This window comes from Pinus tabuliformis, chromosome X (genome assembly GCF_031772625.1).
Source record: "Pinus tabuliformis cultivar Carrire ecotype Pingquan chromosome X, CPIR1, whole genome shotgun sequence".
Lineage (NCBI taxonomy): Eukaryota > Viridiplantae > Streptophyta > Pinopsida > Pinales > Pinaceae > Pinus > Pinus tabuliformis.
Window position 1 is genome coordinate 355,604,794 of NC_142308.1, and position 19,653 is coordinate 355,624,446.

At 34.5% G+C, this 19,653-nt stretch overlaps 1 protein-coding gene and 1 pseudogene across 1 annotated transcript; both read right to left on the reverse strand.

Moving 5' to 3' along the window:
• Positions 1–983: 983 nt before the first annotated feature.
• LOC149139960 (chaperone protein dnaJ 8, chloroplastic-like) lies at positions 984–2,109 on the reverse strand. The gene is made up of 3 exons (XM_089450061.1): positions 1,651–2,109; positions 1,343–1,411; positions 984–1,227 (listed from the first exon to the last, which is right to left on the reverse strand). The coding sequence occupies exons 1-3, from the start codon at positions 1,825–1,827 to the stop codon at positions 1,057–1,059; spliced, it is 417 nt and encodes a 138-aa protein (XP_089306187.1). The 5' UTR covers positions 1,828–2,109; the 3' UTR covers positions 984–1,056.
• Positions 2,110–4,353: 2,244 nt separating this feature from the next.
• Positions 4,354–5,085, reverse strand: LOC149139961 (chaperone protein dnaJ 8, chloroplastic pseudogene; annotated as a pseudogene).
• Between the last annotated feature and the right edge of the window lie 14,568 nt (positions 5,086–19,653).

Below are 19,653 nucleotides of genomic sequence, written 5' to 3' on the forward strand. Positions count from 1 at the left end.
TGTTCCCGCCGGCTTCTTGTAAGGTGATTCAACCGGACTTCGATTATTCCGCAAATATTTTAAATGTTCTATTTACTTGTCTGAATTTCTACAAATAAAATATATATCTTACATCCCCACCCCACCTTTAAGGGGTTTAAAAAGAAGAAAGAGCTGACTCAAAAAAATTAGCAGGATCTACGCATCAATTATGCACTCAATGGCTCCACAATTATAGCCCCAACCATAATTTGTCAGGGATTACCCTAGATTTGTCACGGTAACAATCTAGAAAGCAAATACTCAAAACTAATTGATTGAATATATCTCAGTCCCAGATGAAACATATAAAATTAACATTAATGGTAAAACTTAACAACATTTGAATCCTGCAAATACAGGCAGGGATTGCCTATAGTTACAGCCAAGAATAATGCCTTGTTCAGGATGATATACAATAGAAAAATTCATTATGGAATGAAACGGTTTCATTATGTCTCAAGGATCAAATATGTAGAAATTTTGCATTATGTAATGAAACGGCAGCATTTCATCTCAATGATCAAAGATCTCTTAATCGAAATAATGGTTTCCATTAAATGAATGTCATTACAAATTGCAGGAAGAATAGTTAGGAGCTCTTTAATGAAGAGCAGATCCCCATAATAATCACATGGTCCAGAGAGATATCCCGTAGGTATGTACAAGTAGTTGAGAGTATAAATGAACAGAACATATGTACAGGTAGTCTAATAATCAGGACCCATGACCAAATCAAATGACTCACTAAAACAGAGACAACTCAGAAAGCTGTTGCTTCATCTGGATCAGTAAGTCCTTTGTGTTATGGAAACCAACGAAGATAAATAAAATCAACTATAAAGTTAGAAGAACATATTGTATTTCCATGAGATGAATGAAGAAGCTTTATGGGCTTTCTAAAACAGTTGTTTTTCTGCCAATAGCAGGAACTTTATAGATAGCCCATAACAGACAACATGGGATCGGTAATGGAGAGGCCATAACTGTTTGCAAGGTCGGACAATAAACACCTACACAGTCTATGATAAAATTTCATCAGGCATAAATGTTAATATGAGAGGAATAATCAAGGGTTCCAGCTCCTTCCCATCCCATCCATTCTTCCCACTCGTCCCAATAAGCGTTATTGATTCCCATCATGCCCTCGACAGAGTAATCAGCAGAATAGCTTTGCTGCTTTGCCTTTGCTAAACTGGACATTAACGTCTGCTCATTATCACAAAAGTAACAACAATCAGAAAACCGTGGGCCTGCATAAGAGTCCCATATTACAAAATGAAAATGCATATAGATAAAGATTACTCTTAGGCAGGCAATTTACCTCATAAGCCTGATTGATCTTGTGAAATTGAACCCCACGCACATCTCCTTTGCAAACATCCGGATGATACTGTAAGCAGATTATATCAACATATGAGTGCAATATTAATGTTTTCTGACATTATATATGACCAGGGATATTGCCAGACAAATTTTCTTAAAAATTCTCAAGAATGTGTGAAGGCTGACATTTTTAATTTCTATTTCAAACCTGTATCTCTTTTTCTATTTGCTTCAGAAATGGAAGATTTATTGAAAATATCTGATCTTGAAAGTAAGAGACATAGCTTCAAATGGATACTTGCATACCTGCAACGCAAGGCGACGGTAGGCTCTCTTCACATCGTTTTCAGAAGCCCCAAGGCTCAATCTCAGCGTCTCATACTGCTCTTTCATCCCAGGAAAAGCAACAGAGGCCATCACAGTTACATTCCTCCTGCCTCCCATTTGTAATAGAATACAGATTAATAGCAGTGTGCAACCCATTGTGAGTGTCTGGAGCTTCTTCCATAGTAGAGAAAATAAGGGATTTATCTTATTTGTGAAAAGCACTCACCATAATCCCCAACTTTCTGACAGAATTAAGTCTTCTTGTTTCATGACACATGTACACACTTGGCTCACAAAAGTTTGAATGATCCATAGTAATCTATATCTACCAGAAACAATTGCAACATAGCAAAATCATCCTGAACCAAAAACTATCACATGCCACGTACCAACACTAATTCTGAAGGGTTAATCCATAATAGTAATACTTTAGGTGAGATCACGTAATTATATAAAACCATCTCTAAGCATCTTGAACCCAAATGTCTATAGGTCTCGTGTGAATTCTATGATAGGTGCAACAAAATATATGAGAGTTCAGTTTTGCAACAGTTAACGGAGGTTTTGCAATTTTTATGCAGGTAATGGAGATTTTGCAATTTTATGAAGGTGTAAGCAAGCCTAATATGATTTCACAAAATTAAACAAGAACAACAAATCATTTTGCTTACGATTGCTTTCATATTAACATTTACGAATGCGGTCTCCATTGAGCTATTAAAATAATACAGTTAAGGAAGCAGCTGATGCAATTAAACCACGAGGAAATTTGATATGAAACCTTTCTCGCTGATAAAGCTTTAAGTCAAAAAAACTGTTCTCCAGGCACCAAAAACTTTCAGATGGCAACCAATGACACCATTTCATTTACCTTTCAAAAAGATGAACAGGACCTAAACTTATCCACATTATAAGCCAGCAGCTGTAATCTACAGTAAAGAATGTCAACTGAACAAACCTGTCCTCCAAAATGAAAATGATAGCACTTCTAATTTCCAAGGAGTAAAGTCCCAAGAGCCATATCTAGACAATATGAAACTAAAATAATTGAACTCACAATACTTGGCACTCTAACATGCATCACCAAGCATGTGAAGAGCCCAGAATAAAAGAAATACTTCATTATAAAGAAAACACCTCTACTGTCAAGAACTATCCTCATCTACTATTTTAATTGCAAATATGAATATGAAATGCATGAGACATAAAATTCCCATAAATTCCAGGGATTTGTGGTGCTGGACACGTGTTATTTCTGAAGGAAAACCATAGTTTCTGTTTCAATGCTGCATTGGCAGAAGGTACCAACTACTGGGCAGAGTTAAGTGCATTTTCGATACTGGAAAATTTAACAATTAAGAAAGGTACTGCTCAAATCCAGACACTGGGAGATTCAGAGCTAGTCATCAACTGGGTAATGATAAAAAACAATATGCAGATTTTGACCCTATCAACACTAATAGAAAGAATTAAAGAGCTGAATGAAAATTTCCCTAATTAAAGAGCTGAATGAAAATTTTCGAGTTCTATTTTCATCACATAAGGAATTGAATATCAAGGAAAATGAGCTTTCTAAACAAGCCCTTACTATTCAATCTGTCGTTTTCAGGCCAGAGGTGGAAGAATGTTCCCGCCAGCTTCTTGTAAGGTGATTCAACCGGACTTCGATTATTCTGCAAACATTTTAAATGATCTATTTACTTGTCTGAATTTCTACAAATAAAATATATATCTTACATCCCCACCCCACCTTTAAGGGGTTTAAAAAGAAGAAAGAGTGGACTCAAAAAAATTAGCAGGATCTACGCATCAATTCTGCACTCAATGGCTCCACAATTATAGCCCCAACCATAATTTGTCAGGGATTACCCTAGATTTGTCACGGTAACAATCTAGAAAGCAAATACTCAAAACTAATTGATTGAATATATCTCAGTCCCAGATGAAACATATAAAATTAACATTAATGGTAAAACTTAACAACATTTGAATCCTGCAAATACAGGCAGGGATTGCCTATAGTTACAGCCAATAATAATGCCTTGTTCAGGATGATATACAATAGAAAAATTCATTATGGAATGAAACGGTTTCATTATGTCTCAAGGATCAAATATGTAGAAATTTTGCATTATGTAATGAAACGGCAGCATTTCATCTCAATGATCAAAGATCTCTTAATCAAAATAATGGTTTCCATTAAATGAATGTCATTACAAATTGCAGGAAGAATAGTTAGGAGCTCTTTAATGAAGAGCAGATCCCCATAATAATCACATGGTCCAGAGAGATATCCCGCAGGTATGTACAAGTAGTTGAGAGTATAAATGAACAGAACATATGTACAGGTAGTCTAATAATCAGGACCCATGACCAAATCAAATGACTCACTAAAACAGAGACAACTCAGAAAGCTGTTGCTTCATCTGGATCAGTAAGTCCTTTGTGTTATGGAAACCAACGGAAGATAAATAAAATCAACTATACAGTTAGAAGAACATATTGTATTTCTAGGAGATGAATGAAGAAGCTTTATGGGCTTTCTAAAACAGTTGTTTTTCTGCCAATAGCAGGAACTTTATAGCTAACCCATAACAGTCAACATGGGATCGGTAATGGAGAGGCCATAACTGTTTGCAAGGCCGGACAATAAACACCTACACAGTCTATGATAAAATTTCATCAGGGATAAATGTTAATATGAGAGGAATAATCAAGGGTTCCAGCTCCTTCCCATCCCATCCATTCTTCCCACTCATCCCAATAAGCGTTATTGATTCCCATCATGCCCTCGACAGAGTAATCAGCAGAATAGCTTTGTTGCTTTGCCTTTGCTAAACTGGACATTAACGTCTGCTCATTATCACAAAAGTAACAACAATCAGAAAATCGTGGGCCTGCATAAAAGTCCCATATTATAGAATGAAAATGCATATAGATAAATATTACTCTTAGGCAGGAAATTTACCTCATAAGCCTGATTGATCTTGTGAAATTGAACCCCACGCACATCTCCTTTGCAAACATCCGGATGATACTGTAAGCAGATTATATCAACATATGAGTGCAATATTAATGTTTTCTGACATTATATATGACCATGGATATTGCGAAACAAATTTTCTTAAAAATTCTCAAGAATGTGTGAAGGCTCACATTTTTAATTTCTATTTCAAACCTGTATCTCTTTTTCTATTTGCTTCAGAAATGGAAGATTTATTGAAAATATTTGATCTTGAAAGTAAGAGACATAGCTTCAAATGGATACTTGCATACCTGCAATGCAAGGCGACGGTAGGCTCTCTTCACATCTTTTTCAGAAGCCCCAAGGCTCAATATCAGCGTCTCATACTGCTCTTTCATCCCAGGAAAAGCAACAGAGGCCATCACAATTACATTCCTCCTGCCTCCCATTTGTAATAGAATACAGATTAATAGCAGTGTGCAACCCATTGTGAGTGTCAGGAGCATCTTCCATAGTAGAGAAAACAACGGATCTATCTTATTTGTGAAAAGCACTCACCATAATCCCCAACTTTCTGGCAGAATTAAGTCTTCTTGTTTCATGACGCATGTACACACTTGGCTCACAAAAGTTTGAATGATCCATAGTAATCTATATCTACCGGAACAATTGCAACATAGCAAAATTATCCTGAACCAAAAACTATCACATGCCACGTACCAACACTAATTCTGAAGGGTTAATCCATAATAGTAATACTTTAGGTGAGATCACGTAATTACAGAAAACCATCTCTAAGCATCTTGAACCCAAATGTCTATAGGTCTTGTGTGAATTCTATGATAGGTGCAACAAAATATATAAGAGTTCAGTTTTGCAACAGTTAACGGAGGTTTTGCAATTTTTATGCAGGTAATGGAGATTTTGCAATTTTTATGTAGGTGTAACCAAGCCTAATATGATTTCACAAAATTAGACAAGAACAACAAATCGTTTTGCTTATGACTGCTTTCAGATTAACATTTACGAATGCGGTCTCCATTGAGCTATTAAAATAATACAGTTAAGGAAGCAGCTGATGCAATTAAACCACAAGGAAATTTGATATGAAACCTTTCTCACTGATAAAGCTATAAGTCAAAAAAACTGTTCTCCAGGCACCAAAAACTTTCAGATGGCAACCAATGACACCATTTCATTTACCTTTCAAAAAGATGAACAGGACCTAAACTTATCCACATTATAAGCCAGCAGCTGTAATCTACAGTAAAGAATGTCAACTGAACAAACCTATCCTCCAAAATGAAAATGATAGCACTTCTAATTTCCAAGGAGTAAAGGCCCAAGAGCCATATCTAGACAATATGAAACTAAAATAACTGAACTCACAATACTTGGCACTCTAACATGCATCACCAAGCATGTGAAGAGCCCAGAATAAAAGAAATACTTCATTATAAAGAAAACACCTCTACTGTCAAGAACTATCCTCATCTACTATTTTAATTGCAAATATGAATATGAAATGCATGAGACATAAAATTCCCATAAATTCCAGGGATTTGTGGTGTTGGACGTGTGTTATTTCTGAAGGAAAACCATAGTTTCTGTTTCAATGCTGCATTGGCAGAAGGTACCAACTACTGGGCAGAGTTAAGTGCATTTTCAATACTGGAAAATTTAACAATTAAGAAAGGTACTGCTCAAATCCAGACACTGGGAGATTCAGAGCTAGTCATCAACTGGGTAAATGATAAAAAACAATATGCAGATTTTGACCCTATCAACACTAATAGAAAGAATTAAAGAGCTGAATGAAAATTTCCGAGTTATATTTTCATCACATAAGGAATTGAATATCAAGGAAAATGAGCTTTCTAAACAAGCCCTTACTATTCAATCTGTCGTTTTCAGGCCAGAGGTGGAAGAATGTTCCCGCCGGCTTCTTGTAAGGTGATTCAACCGGACTTCGATTATTCCTTCTGTTAAAGCCCTGTTTATCCTTTAAAGCACCCCCAGCCATATCCGAATCAATGTTGGGCATCACGACGAAAAGGGGTTTGCTTGCCACTTTTGAACCCTTATTGCGCTCAGCATTAACCTCGGCAGCTCCGTTATCGCTACCATCGGCCAAGGGATCCCCTTCAAACTGATCAACATTTGTCATATTTTCACTCTGCTTGTTCATACAGATACCTTGAACATCAACCGGTGGAATCTCAGCTTGAACGTCCCTAGGGACTTGATCATTGCTCTGATTAAACCGTGACTGGGTAATTTTTCTTGTTCTGACTGCAGAAGGAGGCCTGGCTTTCGAAGTCGGCCGCATTGGCAGTACAGGAGGGATACTGTTGTCACGGGATCTATCCTCACGGCCCTTTTCGAGAGCACTAACCTGCAATTTAAACAGAACAGAGGAATTCTGAGAACCTGGGAAACAGAGAGTTGTACCTGCATTAAAATTCACATCGAGTCCTGTGTTGGTTATTTGTGGTCTCATTGCCACTGTCAGTTGAAGGAGCCGCTACAAAGTTTGTAAATGCTGCGAGATTGTCGTAATGGAAGCCTCCAACAGTTGGAGGAGGCGGTGAATGTAAATGCTGCGAGATTGTCGTAATGGAAGCCTCCAACAGCTGGAGGAGGCGGTGAAGTTCTCGGCGCGAATAAACAGAAATCACGACAGATGCTACCAAACGGACGGAAACCCGGAAGTTCTCGGCACTGAGAATAAACAGAAGCCCGCCGAATATGCATGCCAGGTGTCAACCTGATATTGAAAAGGACGACGAAAGTCTGTTTCAATAGGAAAGGCCTATCGGCCTAAAAAAGCCTATCGGCCTAATTATATTATAAATTATATATATATTTATTTATTTATTTATTTTGTGGACTTAATTTCGGTAAGTTTAAAAGTTTTATTAATCAAAAATCATATATAAATATGTCAAAATGTATGTGTTCTCGCTCTGCTAAGTTTGTTGAGTAATACTATAACCATGCAACATAAAAAAAAAAACAAAATACCGAGCTAAAAAGATCAAAATAATATAAATTTTATGTATGTTATTAAATTAGATAAAAATAAAATAAAATAATATTTTCAAATAAATATCTTATAAATTTTAATGAGCATGAAGCAAACTAAATGTGATTAGGTTGTAGTTACGTTTTTATCTATGTTTATGATCAGTTTAAATTTTTTTATTAGCATGAGTTTTTAGTTCAATTAAGATATATATATAAATTTATATTTATTTATTTATTTATTTTCTCTCATCAATTTTTCCTAAATAAAATAAAAATATTTTTTAATCTCTGTTTTCCATGAACTCACTTTTAAATAAATCCTTTGATTCTCTGCTCTAAAAGCACTTAAAAGCACTTAGTTACTCTAATCTGGTTTTCAAAAATAACCGGTAAAACAATGATTTTGCTGATTAATATAAACCTTTTCTATTCCCATTAAAAAAAAGCTTTAAAATATTGAATTGATTTCTCATTTGAAATTTATGTTTCATTTTACAAAAATATTAAATTAAAAATTGATAATTCATTGAATTAAAATATTGATAAAATCTTATCTCAGTTTGAAATGTATTATTGGCTTGACCAAAATATTAATTATTGCCAATGAAGTGGGGATTGCATTTGTATGAAATATGGAAAGTTGTATTTTTTATAAACATATAGAGGTTGATATGAGCTATGGATTTAGTATCATGGAATTTACCCATGACTTAGAATGGGAGAGTAGTCGGCTATATTGATGTTGATGGATGTATGGGAGTTTTTATTTTGATGTGTATTTGAAGTTGATAGGTGTAGTTGAAGTTCATGAGGTATGGGAGTCTTTATGTTGATTTAAATTTTTGGATCAATTATGGTATCTGAAAATCTTGTAGGTAAAAGTGGGCACTTATGATTAAATATGAAGGATTATTTTAAATTATGAGTAAGATTTTATTAAATTGATAAAAAATATTTATATATTTAAAATAAATTTATAAAATATATAAAATTTGGAATTTATTGAATTAAAAAATTAATAAAATTTTATTTTAATTTAAAATATATAATTTATTTAAGTGAATTGTATTTTTAAAAATATTAATATATAAAGTAAATAAATTAATTGAGTTTGGAGGTTTATTTTACAGCTTAGTATGATATGTAATTTTGTTTCTTTTTTATTAAAATTGAAATTTTACTTATTTCAACTAAAATTAAATAAATATACAAAACATTTAAATAATATTGTCTCATAAAAAAATTACCAAATTAAATCTCACTCAACTTTAAATCCGTATTTAAAATATATTTGTGAAAAAATTAAATCCTCTCGAAATCGCATTTAAAATACATTTAAACTCATAAAAAAATAATTTATTTTTTTATTATATACCATTTGAATAAATTTAATAATTAAAAATTTATAAATTTAGATTCATAAATGATAGACTATATACACTCCATGGTATTTACTCTAATGAAGTTTACCCATAACTTATTACAATGGCTAATATGCATCTTAAAAGAGAAAATAATCGAGAAGTTGAAGTTAACACTCTAAAAACTTATGAATGATTAAGGATGATATTAATCTATTTAAAGTTGATATTATAGGTTAATTGTATTATGAAGTCAAAAGTAGCAAGCGTGACAAGGATGAATTTATATATTTATTATTATGTGGTTTATGGAGTTAGTTTGATTTATTAGTGGAGTTTTCCTAGGTAACTAGTGAACATATTAAATGAGATTTAGCAGATAAAATGTAAAAAATGGTTTATGTTTAAAACTGTGTATTATTAGAGGAATTGATTTCGTAAGTTTTAGGAACATGTGTATTTAAGGCGAATGTGTTTTTTATTATAATTAGAGATAATGTGAGTGTTGTCATATGAAGAAATTAATATGTTTTTTTATAATTAGGGGTGATATGGATGTTGATAAGTGTCTTTAAAGTTATTGGGTAGGTTAAAGGTATTAGGAAGTCAAATGTAGTGTAATAATTATGTATTGGGTATTAATTATTATGTGATTTATTGTATGGTTTTAATTTATTAGTATATGTTAAAGTGTGATATGAGTTTTTTATTATGGGATTTGTGTTTTTAAATATTTTGAATAATTAAAATTAAAATAAAATATTAATTTTAATCAATGAAATTTAATATGATAAAGTGGATCAAACATATATATTTACACACTTTAATTAATAGATAAAATGATTTTTTTTAAATAAATTTTTTAGTTTTGTTCAAAATTTAGTAGAGAGTTTTAAGAACCATAAGTTTAAGTTGTTTAATCTGCAATGTTGGAGTGTTTTTTAGGGTTTTTTTAGGGTGCTCTCATGCATTCAAAAAATTCATTTTAAATAATAAGAAATCATAATCTTACTCGAAATTGCATTACCTGATTCTTATAAAAAAAAGTCATTTAGTCTATTAGTTAGACTATATATATATATATATATATATATATATATATATATATATATATATATATATATATATATATATTTGTGTGTGTCTGAGAGAGAAGAAAGTAAAATTATATATATATATATATATATATATATATAACAAGAATGTAAAATCAAATAGAATATGAAGTCAAATATAATTTGTATAATAAGAATGTATTTGTAATGTATTATTATATAAATTTATTGTATGTACTTGATTTATTGAAGTAAGTTTTCTTTTACTATAAACTGTTACTTTTTTGTTATTCATAGAATAAAAAAAGGTTCAATGTATACTGCAACATTTTGAGATTAATTTTTTTCATATTTTTACACTTATATAGCAGGAAGTGATTCTGCACGGTGAAACTATGTCTCCAAGATTTGGATGGTCTATCAACAAAAGCTACAGATTTCACTATGACCTTTCAACATTATTTATGTATAGCCTAAATAAAACTAAATACCATCAAACCATCTGATAAAAAATTATTTGATTGGTTGTAATACAATGAGCCAACAAAATATCCAAAATTATGTCGGGACTTGAAGCTTTCGTCTGTAGCACTCAAATATTTGTGATACAGAGGGTCAATAGTATGTCGAATAAGTGTTGATTGCTATAGGGATGAAACAATTCCACTCTTTGCTTCGTGAAGTAGTATTTTCAACCTATTAAGAAGCCAAAATTTAGATAATTAATGCTATGGGAATCGAGTGTGTTACTTGGATAAATTCGGCATCGGGTTCTTCATATATTATGTATCCTGGCTCCAGAGTTAAATCTCTCTTAGATATGATGTATGGAACTTTGTTGTATTCTCTATAGATATGTTGGAATTTGATATCATGGAATTGATTTTTTATTTCCTCTATTCTGAGCTTCCATGCTGCTAAATTTAGGACATCTAAATGTGCATGATATTTCAACTAGTCAATGACACATTTGCAGTCTCCAAGAATATGAATGCATCTAATATTTTTAATTTTAGCTAAGGTTAGAAGTGCCTAAACTACAATAAGCTTTGCTTTTGGTGTTAGTCCCGGATCTGAGACCAATTTTAAAGTGAATTGATTTTGTTCCTGACAACTTTATCATAGCTCCTCCACAAGAATTTCCTTGAGTTGCTTCATCAAATAAGCCTACAAGCAAACCTTGAGGTATATCTAGAAATGGAGATCTTCTCCAAATTCTAGAGTTATAGAGAGGGAGATATTCCCTAGACAGAAAAATGATTTTGGATGCTTCGGAGTGATAAAAATATTTTCATTTTTTAAAATGGCTCTATTTCTAAGAAGCCAAATTCCAAAAGCAACGAAGATAGGGAGACTATGAATGTATTGGTATTTCTCCACCAAGAAAAGGAGCAAATCCTCAAAGGTGTTCTCACGCAAAATTTATCTGATGTCCAAGCCTTGGAGAACAATAGACCATATGTCCTAAGTAGTAATACATTTCACAAAAAGGTGATCTATGGTTTCTTCATTATGTCTACAAAGACAACATCCACTTGGCCCCATGAAACCTCTTTTTTTCAAGTTTTCCCAGGTCAATATTTTATTATGGAGGACCAACCAAGCGGAACACTTTATATCGTTGGCGATGTTCCACTTCCAAATGATTTTGTTCCACCATTTAGGGATCAGAATAACCTCCGAGAGTGTAAGCACTTCATAGGAAAGGTGTCTAATTACCTTTCTGGATGAGGAATCCAAACTCCACACCAACTTGTCTTTTGAGTTGTTTAGTCTCACCCCATTGAGATTTATCTCATTTGTCAATGAATTCAATTTCAAAGATAACGAACCCACCAATACAATCTTTGCTAAAGTTACCTAATAATTTGAGGAAGTTAGAGAGGAATCCACTCTTTTGATATTGGACAAGTAGGAAAGTCCTTTGGAGTATAAGCTTTGGATCAATTTAGATGATAGATTGTAGACACATGCACCTCCTATAAATGAATATTTTCCAAGAACAATCTGCTTTCCCTCCCCAAATTTCCATGCTAACCAATTGAAGAGGGTGGGGAAAGAGGCCATGGTTTTTTTCCAAACTATAGAGCCTCTTTTGGTGGGTTTCCCTACCTATACATTGAGACAATCAACCACTACCAAATTGTTTAAATATTTTCCTTTTAAAACCTGGCTCCAATGACCCTCACTGAATATTCCTCTCCATAGGTCTTTTAGAGCCAAGGCTTTTGCAAACCAAGTCAATTTTTTTAACCCATATCCTCCAAGGATTTTTGGAATTGATAGAGCGGACCAGTTTACAAGGTGAAACCCCTCTTTGTTATTTTTTCCACCATAGGAATATGAACATTAACTGTCTGATCGAGGTAATAATAACAATGGAATATTTGTCAAAGACAACCAGTAAAGGGGTGTATTTTCCAATACAGATTTAACAAGAATCATCTTACCTCCCAAAGACAGCCAATTGTAACACCATACATTTATTTTCTTCTCTACTTTTTTTATCACCCACATCCAATACCCTTTATGATAGTCATTTGGTTTTAGAAAATAGTCAAGATACTTAATACCATTCTCCAAAGAGGAAGTATACAGGGGAAAAAAGAAATGAATATCCAAGAGAGTATCTAGACTGAAAGAGAACTGATGAAAGGAGGATTTGTTCATATTGATTTCCATTCCAGAAGCACTGCAAAAAAGGTTTATAGCTCTGTGAAAAGCCTACAATTCCTTTATAATGCCCATTCCTAGGAGAAACACATCATTCACAAATAGGAGGTGAGTGATGTATAACCTTTGAGATATTTTTATACCCTTTACTGCCTACTTCTCCTTCAGTAGCAAGAGGCTCAATCATTCCATCACCAGTAAAAATAACAGAGGTGACAACGAACATCCCTGTCTGATTCCTCTACTACTAGTGAACGTTTTGGAGGGTGAGCCATTTATTAAGATGGAGAAATTGGTTGAGGAAAGACAAACCATGATGCAGTTTGTAACATCCAAACCCAACCCAATTTGGAGGAGGAAAAGTCTAAGATAGGCCCAATTTACTCTGTCAAATGCTTTTTTGAGGTCCATATTTAGCACAAGGGAATTATGATTTTTTATTTTAATAGAGTGAATATCTTCTTGTGAAATTCCTATGGCATCATGGATCTACATGTCTACAAGGAAAAAAAAAGTGATCCGTAGACATCTTCTCAACTAGAAATCACTTGATCTTGTACAAGATGACGTTTATGATTAGTTTGTATACTAGATTACATAGGGATATTGGCCTGGAGTCAAGGAAAGACTTGGGCTTCAAGCATTTAGGGATCAAAAAATATCAATAGCATTGGTGGCCATTATAACTTTCCTTGATTCTTTAGATTCCTCCAACATGGAGCATAGATTAGGCCCCATAATATCAAATAAGGAAAGGAACAATTTGATCATCCAACTGTTAGGGCCTGACCTCTTTGATTTCATCAAGATTGACAGGGAAACTGATTTGAACAACATCCTCCTGGTTGAAATAACTCAGGTAATTTTTTGTGAGGTGTAGTTGGGTGTTGATATTATTGTTACCCTGATCTTTAAAAAGAGAGGAGAAATATGAGGAGGATGCTTCCTTTAAATCTTTGCAAGAAGAGACACTATTTCCCTCTTTAGTCTCTAGTTCCCATATACAGTTAATGTTTCTTCTATGATTAGCATAATTGTGGAAAAATTGTGTATTACCATCCCCATTCTTTATACTAGTTTCCCTACTTTTCAATCTCCAAGCCTCTTCTTCCAATTTGAAAATATGGGTTTTTCTAGCTTCAAGAGCACTAATTTTCTGAGCTAATTCTACAAGGAAGGAGGAATCAGAGAAAGTTAAGGAGTTGTGCTCATATTTTGCTTCAATGGCCCAGAGTTCTTCTTGATGCTCAATTTTTTTTTTTTTTTTCCCATACCAACAATGCCTTCCTTAGCTCCATAAGTTTTCTAGCCAAATTTATCATAGTAGAGGAGCTGTTATAAGAAGGGCAGTTCAGCCAGGTATCCCTCACCAACATTATAAAGGATTCTACTTACAACCAATAATGGTTAAATTTGAAGGGATATTTGTTTTGGTAAGAGGCAAAGTCCAATTCCAAGAAAATAGGCATATGGTCCAAGATCCTATCTTGAAAGATCCAGGTTCTAAGCCTCCCCACCTTTTTGACCAATTGGTCGGTCATCAAGAATCTATCTAGCCTCTTTGCAATGCCATCCTTCCCAGTCCTATCATTTCTCTAGGTAGGAGCTAAGAGAAATGAGGTTATGTCCCAAAGATTATGATTTTGCAACACCGATGAGAAATAAGAGTTCAAAGCATCTGATTGGGCATAGATACCCTAGGATTCTCCTCCTAAAGTAGTAAATTTTAAGTCCCTGGCCAAGAGGAGTGAGTTGTATGAGAGAAGGTTGCTTGCTTGGATGAGATCCGAAAAATATTGTCTGTCACCATATGACCCTCACCAATTCACCAGTTTAATGGGCATAGCGAGACCTTTGGTGTATCCTTCTAAAATGATACCAACAATGGATAAAAAATCATGTAAGGAAACCTCCTTCAGATCCCATAGAGAGAGAATCCCCCCAATTGGCATAAGTTGAACATGAATACCAACTTGACCACAACTTATGACGGGCCTCTCTGGATTTATAGCCAGAGACCATAGTCTCTTGAAACAAAATGATAGAGCCTCTATGGATCTTGATCAGTCTCTTGAGAGAAAAGAATTTTGAGGCTCCCCCAACCCCTCGAATGTTGAGAGAGGATTTTAATTGTTTGAAGGAGAGTGAGGGCATCTGTGCTCTAAGGGCCCATGAGTCATTTTCCTTGTCCATGGGAGGAGATAGACTTAAACCACCTTGCATAAGTTCCATAGGATTTCCTTCTCTAGCCAAAGTTTTTTTATTTTTCTTTATCTTCCTAATAGTGACATTCTGGAATGAAAAGCATGGATAAATCGGTAAGGTGTCTATTGTAAAAGAGATTCCATTAAACAAAGGCAATGTGGCTTGCTTCAACACTTATTTGTAGGAAAGAATAAGAGTATCTATTAAAGAGTCTATAGGTTACAGATAGAGGGAGGCAAGAGTTTATCAAGAGTTCGAAGAAGGCTCAGGCGGTATGGGAAAGTGGATGTAAGATTTGAATGAAAGAGAGGGGTCATGGGACAACCTTTGGATCTTAGAACAAGGTCCTTAGAAGTCTCTTTGTTAGTTATATTAGTTATGTTGATTTTAGAGTTGTAAGATGTTACAGGGTTCAATGTAGTGTTTAGTAAGTTTTGGGAAGTGAAAGGACCCTTAGGAAGTGAACGGGCCCTTCCCTAGAAACACTCTATAAGGTTTTTTTTGTAAGTGAAATTTCTAGAGGCCTGTGGGATTTTTTTGGATTTTGGAAACGTACCCTTGCAACCGAGAAGTCTCACAATATTTGATTAGGTGTCCCACCTCTCTACAATTTTTTTTTTGAAATAACCCATCATAAGATGAGATTTTTATTTGTTTAAAATAAAATTGGCTTTAAAAAACATGTAAAATGATGTGATTAATTTTTAATAATAAAATGTATAAAGATAAAATAGTAATGTGTAATATATATTATAAAAAAAAAAAAATTGAAATTAAAATCAATTTTATAAATTATATATATATATATATATATATATATTTAAATCTGAGCCTGGTCACAACAAATACACAAGAGGATTTACATTATAAGCATCATCTTACAATGCCATAGAGTTAAATAACTTTCATAACAAAATTACTAGACTACATATTGTTTCAAATTTTAGGACATTCTTAAAGCTATATACTTGACAAAAGGTTCCTAGTAAGAGGCAAAATTTACATGGCAACATACTTAAAAAAAAACTAGTGGTCTTCCCCAACTGCTAGCAGATTGAGGTCCAAGACTGCTCTTCAAATGGCCTGGTTGCATCTTCATATCATCATTCTCATTGAGTGAAGCTTTCAACATATTGATTTGGTCCTAGACGTCTAATAACCGATTGATTCCTCCATCTTGTAATCTTTCCAAAAAAACATAAAAAATATTCAAAGTAAATTTTATTTAAAATAAAATTAAGATATTTCCCAATGGGAGAGACCAATGTGGAAAGCAATTAGCTTAGGGGGGAATTAACTCTCCCCACATGTAGTGGTCATGAAATGTCAGAGGGTAGATGGTAAGCGTGCTTCAGCGAGGAAGGATCTAGAGGGCATGTAGGTTTTAACCCTATACAAAAATTACTTGCAAATGAATTCTTAAAAACAGAAAATATACAATTTCGATAAACACAAAACAAATACATAGATATTTTCCCCTGGATCCTAAAACCAAAACTACCAGACTGATTTTTCATTATCTTCCTTTCAATGTTACACTATCTATCTATATATAGATATATATATATATATATATATATATATATATATATATATAATATATATATATATATATATAATATATATATATATATATATATATATATATATATAGATATATATATATATATATATGCCAAAGCATTCATAAACCCCAATCCATTTACCATAGATTAGAACATAACCATAGTTCCCTTGACCAGATCTACAAAATACCATGGGTAGAAAACCATCATGCCCAAAACCATGTGTGAAACTCAGGCACAAAACCATAGGTAGGTCTGTCCACCTAATATAGGGTCCAAAAATATTTTCCTTGTAGGTTTTAACCCCGTAGAGAAATTACCTGCATACAATTCTAAAACACAGAAAATAAATAATGCTACAGCAGAACACATAAAACACATATACACAGAGATTTTCCCCTGGATCCCAAAACCGGGACTACCAGCTTGATTTTTCATTATGTTCCTTTCAATGTTACAATACATATTTATACATGCCGAAGCATCCAATACCATGGACCGAAAACCATCGCGTCCAATACCATGGACCGAAAAACCATCGCGTCCAAAAAAACATGTGTGAAAATCATGCACAAAACCATAGGTGGGTCCGCCCAACCTAACATAGGGTACAAAACCAAAAATTTTCGGGGCGCTGCCGCGAACCCCATAAAGTGGGGTTACGGGTGCCCTTCTAACCCTCTGTTAACTACGTGGAAAGAAAATAACACAACCCAACATTCTCCCACTTGTTGTTTTCTTTCCACAGGGGGCCACAAGAGAGATTAGTCATTTTCCTAGCCCTGATATGCCCATTGTCTCTCTACACAAAGAGAACCTCTCAGAGCTCACAGATTTTGTCAATGCATCTGCAGTATTCTTCAAAGTGTCCACCTTTACCAGCAACACCCTTTTGTCTTCTATTATATCCCTCACAAAGTGATATTGAACATCAATGTGCTTTGTCTTTGAATGATATGCAAGGTTCTTTGCCAAGAAAATTGCACTTTGGCTGTCACAGTCTATCCTTATAGCTTTCTGTACTAACCCCATACCTGAACACAATCTCTGCAACCAAACTGCTTCCTTGTTTGCATGAGTGGCTGCCATGTATTCTGCCTTTGTAGTTGATAGTGCCACTACAGATTGTTTCTTACTCATCCAACTGACTGCACCTCCAAATAGGTTAAACACATACCCACTTGTAGATCTTCTCTAATCCAGATCTCTAGCCTAATCTACATCAACAAAGCCACGAATATCCAACACTTTGTCCAATCCTGGTCTTCCTTGGTAGCACAGACCATAATCACTAGTGCCACACAAATACCTGAAAACCTGCTTCACTGCTGTCCAATGCTCCTTTCTTGGTTTTGACATAAACCTGCTCAATACTCCCAATGCATGTGCAATGTCTGGTCTAGTACAGACCATTGCATACATCAGGCTACCGAATTCACTTGCATATGGAACACGGGACATGTCCTCTTCCTCTTCTTGTGTCTTGGGACATTGTTCAGCAGATAACCTTACACCTACAGGAATAGGAACCTTCATCGGTTTACTATCCTACATATTAAACCTATGCAGTATTGTCTCGACATACTTCCTCTAGTTTAACCAGAGCTTCCTCTTTGCCCGATCTCTTTTAATTTCCATGCCCAAAATATAGTTTACAGCACCAAGATCTTTCATGTCGAATTTGGAGGACAATTGGGTCTTCAAATCCTAGATAATATCATTGTCATTTCCAACCAACAACATATCATCCACATACAAGACCAGATAAATAACACAATCACAAATTAATTTAAAATACACACAGTGATCTGCTTTTCTTCTGGTGAAGCCAAGTCCCCGTATAAATGTATCAAATTTCTGATACCACATCCTTGGTGACTATTTTAACCCATATAGAGACTTCTTTAACTTGCATACCAGTTCTTTCTTACCCTTCATCGCAAAGCCTTCAGGTTGCTTCATTTAGATTTCCTCTTCCAGATCCCCATGAAGAAATGTTGTCTTTACATCCATCTGTTCTACCTCAAAATCAAAAGTAGCAGCAACAGATAAAAGTAATCTAATAGAAGTTACCTTGGCAACAGGAGAAAAAATATCGCCAAAATCAATTCCTGACACCTGGGAATAACCTTTTGCTACCAATCGAGCTTTGTATTTCTCCACTTTTCCTTCTGCATTTGTCTTCTTTTTGAACACCCATTTGCTACCAATGGGTTTCCTTCCAGCCAGCAACTCCACTAGATCCCAAGCCTCATTTTTGTGCAAAGATGCCATTTCATCAACCATGGCCTCTTTCTAGAGTTTTCCATCCTCTAAATCCACTGCTTCCTTCACAGTTCTGGGATCATCATCAGTAACAGACAAAGAAAAATTTAAACAGAAAGTAGATGGACTATACCTTTCTCGCTACCTTCTTTCTCGAACTGATCTTCTCACAGCCGGAGTTTGTGGCTCTTCATCTTCTGATTCCTCCTCTACTGTAGAGTATGATTCTTCTTCCTTTAGCTCAAACTCTATCTTCTCAGGTTCCTTTGGTTGCACTTCATGTTTAATAACATCTTTCACCTCTTTGAACACCACATCTCGGTTGTACACAAACTTCCTTGTTACTGGGTTCCAAAGCTTATAACCCTTTAAACCATCCTTATACCCAATAAAGATGCACTTTTCAGATTTACTATCCAACTTGGTTATTTTCTCCTTTGGAACATGTACATATGCATCACATCCAAATACCCTTAGATTTGAAAGAGAGGGTTTCTTACAAATCCATACCTCTTGTGGAGTCTTATCCTCCAACGCTGATGAAGGTGACTTGTTGACCAGGTAACATGCAGTATCCACTGCCTCTGCCTAGAATTCCTATCCTAACCCGGCACCACTGAGCATGCTTCTTGCCCTTTCCATCAACGTCTTGTTCATTCTTTCTACAACTTCATTTTGCTGAGGTGTATATGGAGTAGTCTTTTGCCGTGATATACCACACTTCTTACAGAATTCTTCAAATTCCCTGCTGCAAAACTCTCCACCATTATCTGTCCTTAGCACCTTTATCTTCTTCTCTGTCTCGTTTTCCACCAGAGCCTTAACTTCTTTAAACCTGTCAAAGACTTCAGATTTATTCTTAAGGA

Excerpts from the sequence above, each read along its gene's own strand:
- LOC149139960 (XM_089450061.1), bottom strand. The coding sequence starts at position 1,827 with ATGGGTTGCACACTGCTATTAATCTGTATTCTATTACAAATGGGAGGC. Across the intron at positions 1,412-1,650 it reads ACCGTCGCCTTGCGTTGCAG|TATCATCCGGATGTTTGCAA; the intron begins GTATGCAAGTAT and ends ATCTGCTTACAG. Across the intron at positions 1,228-1,342 it reads AGATCAATCAGGCTTATGAG|ACGTTAATGTCCAGTTTAGC; the intron begins GTAAATTGCCTG and ends GATAATGAGCAG.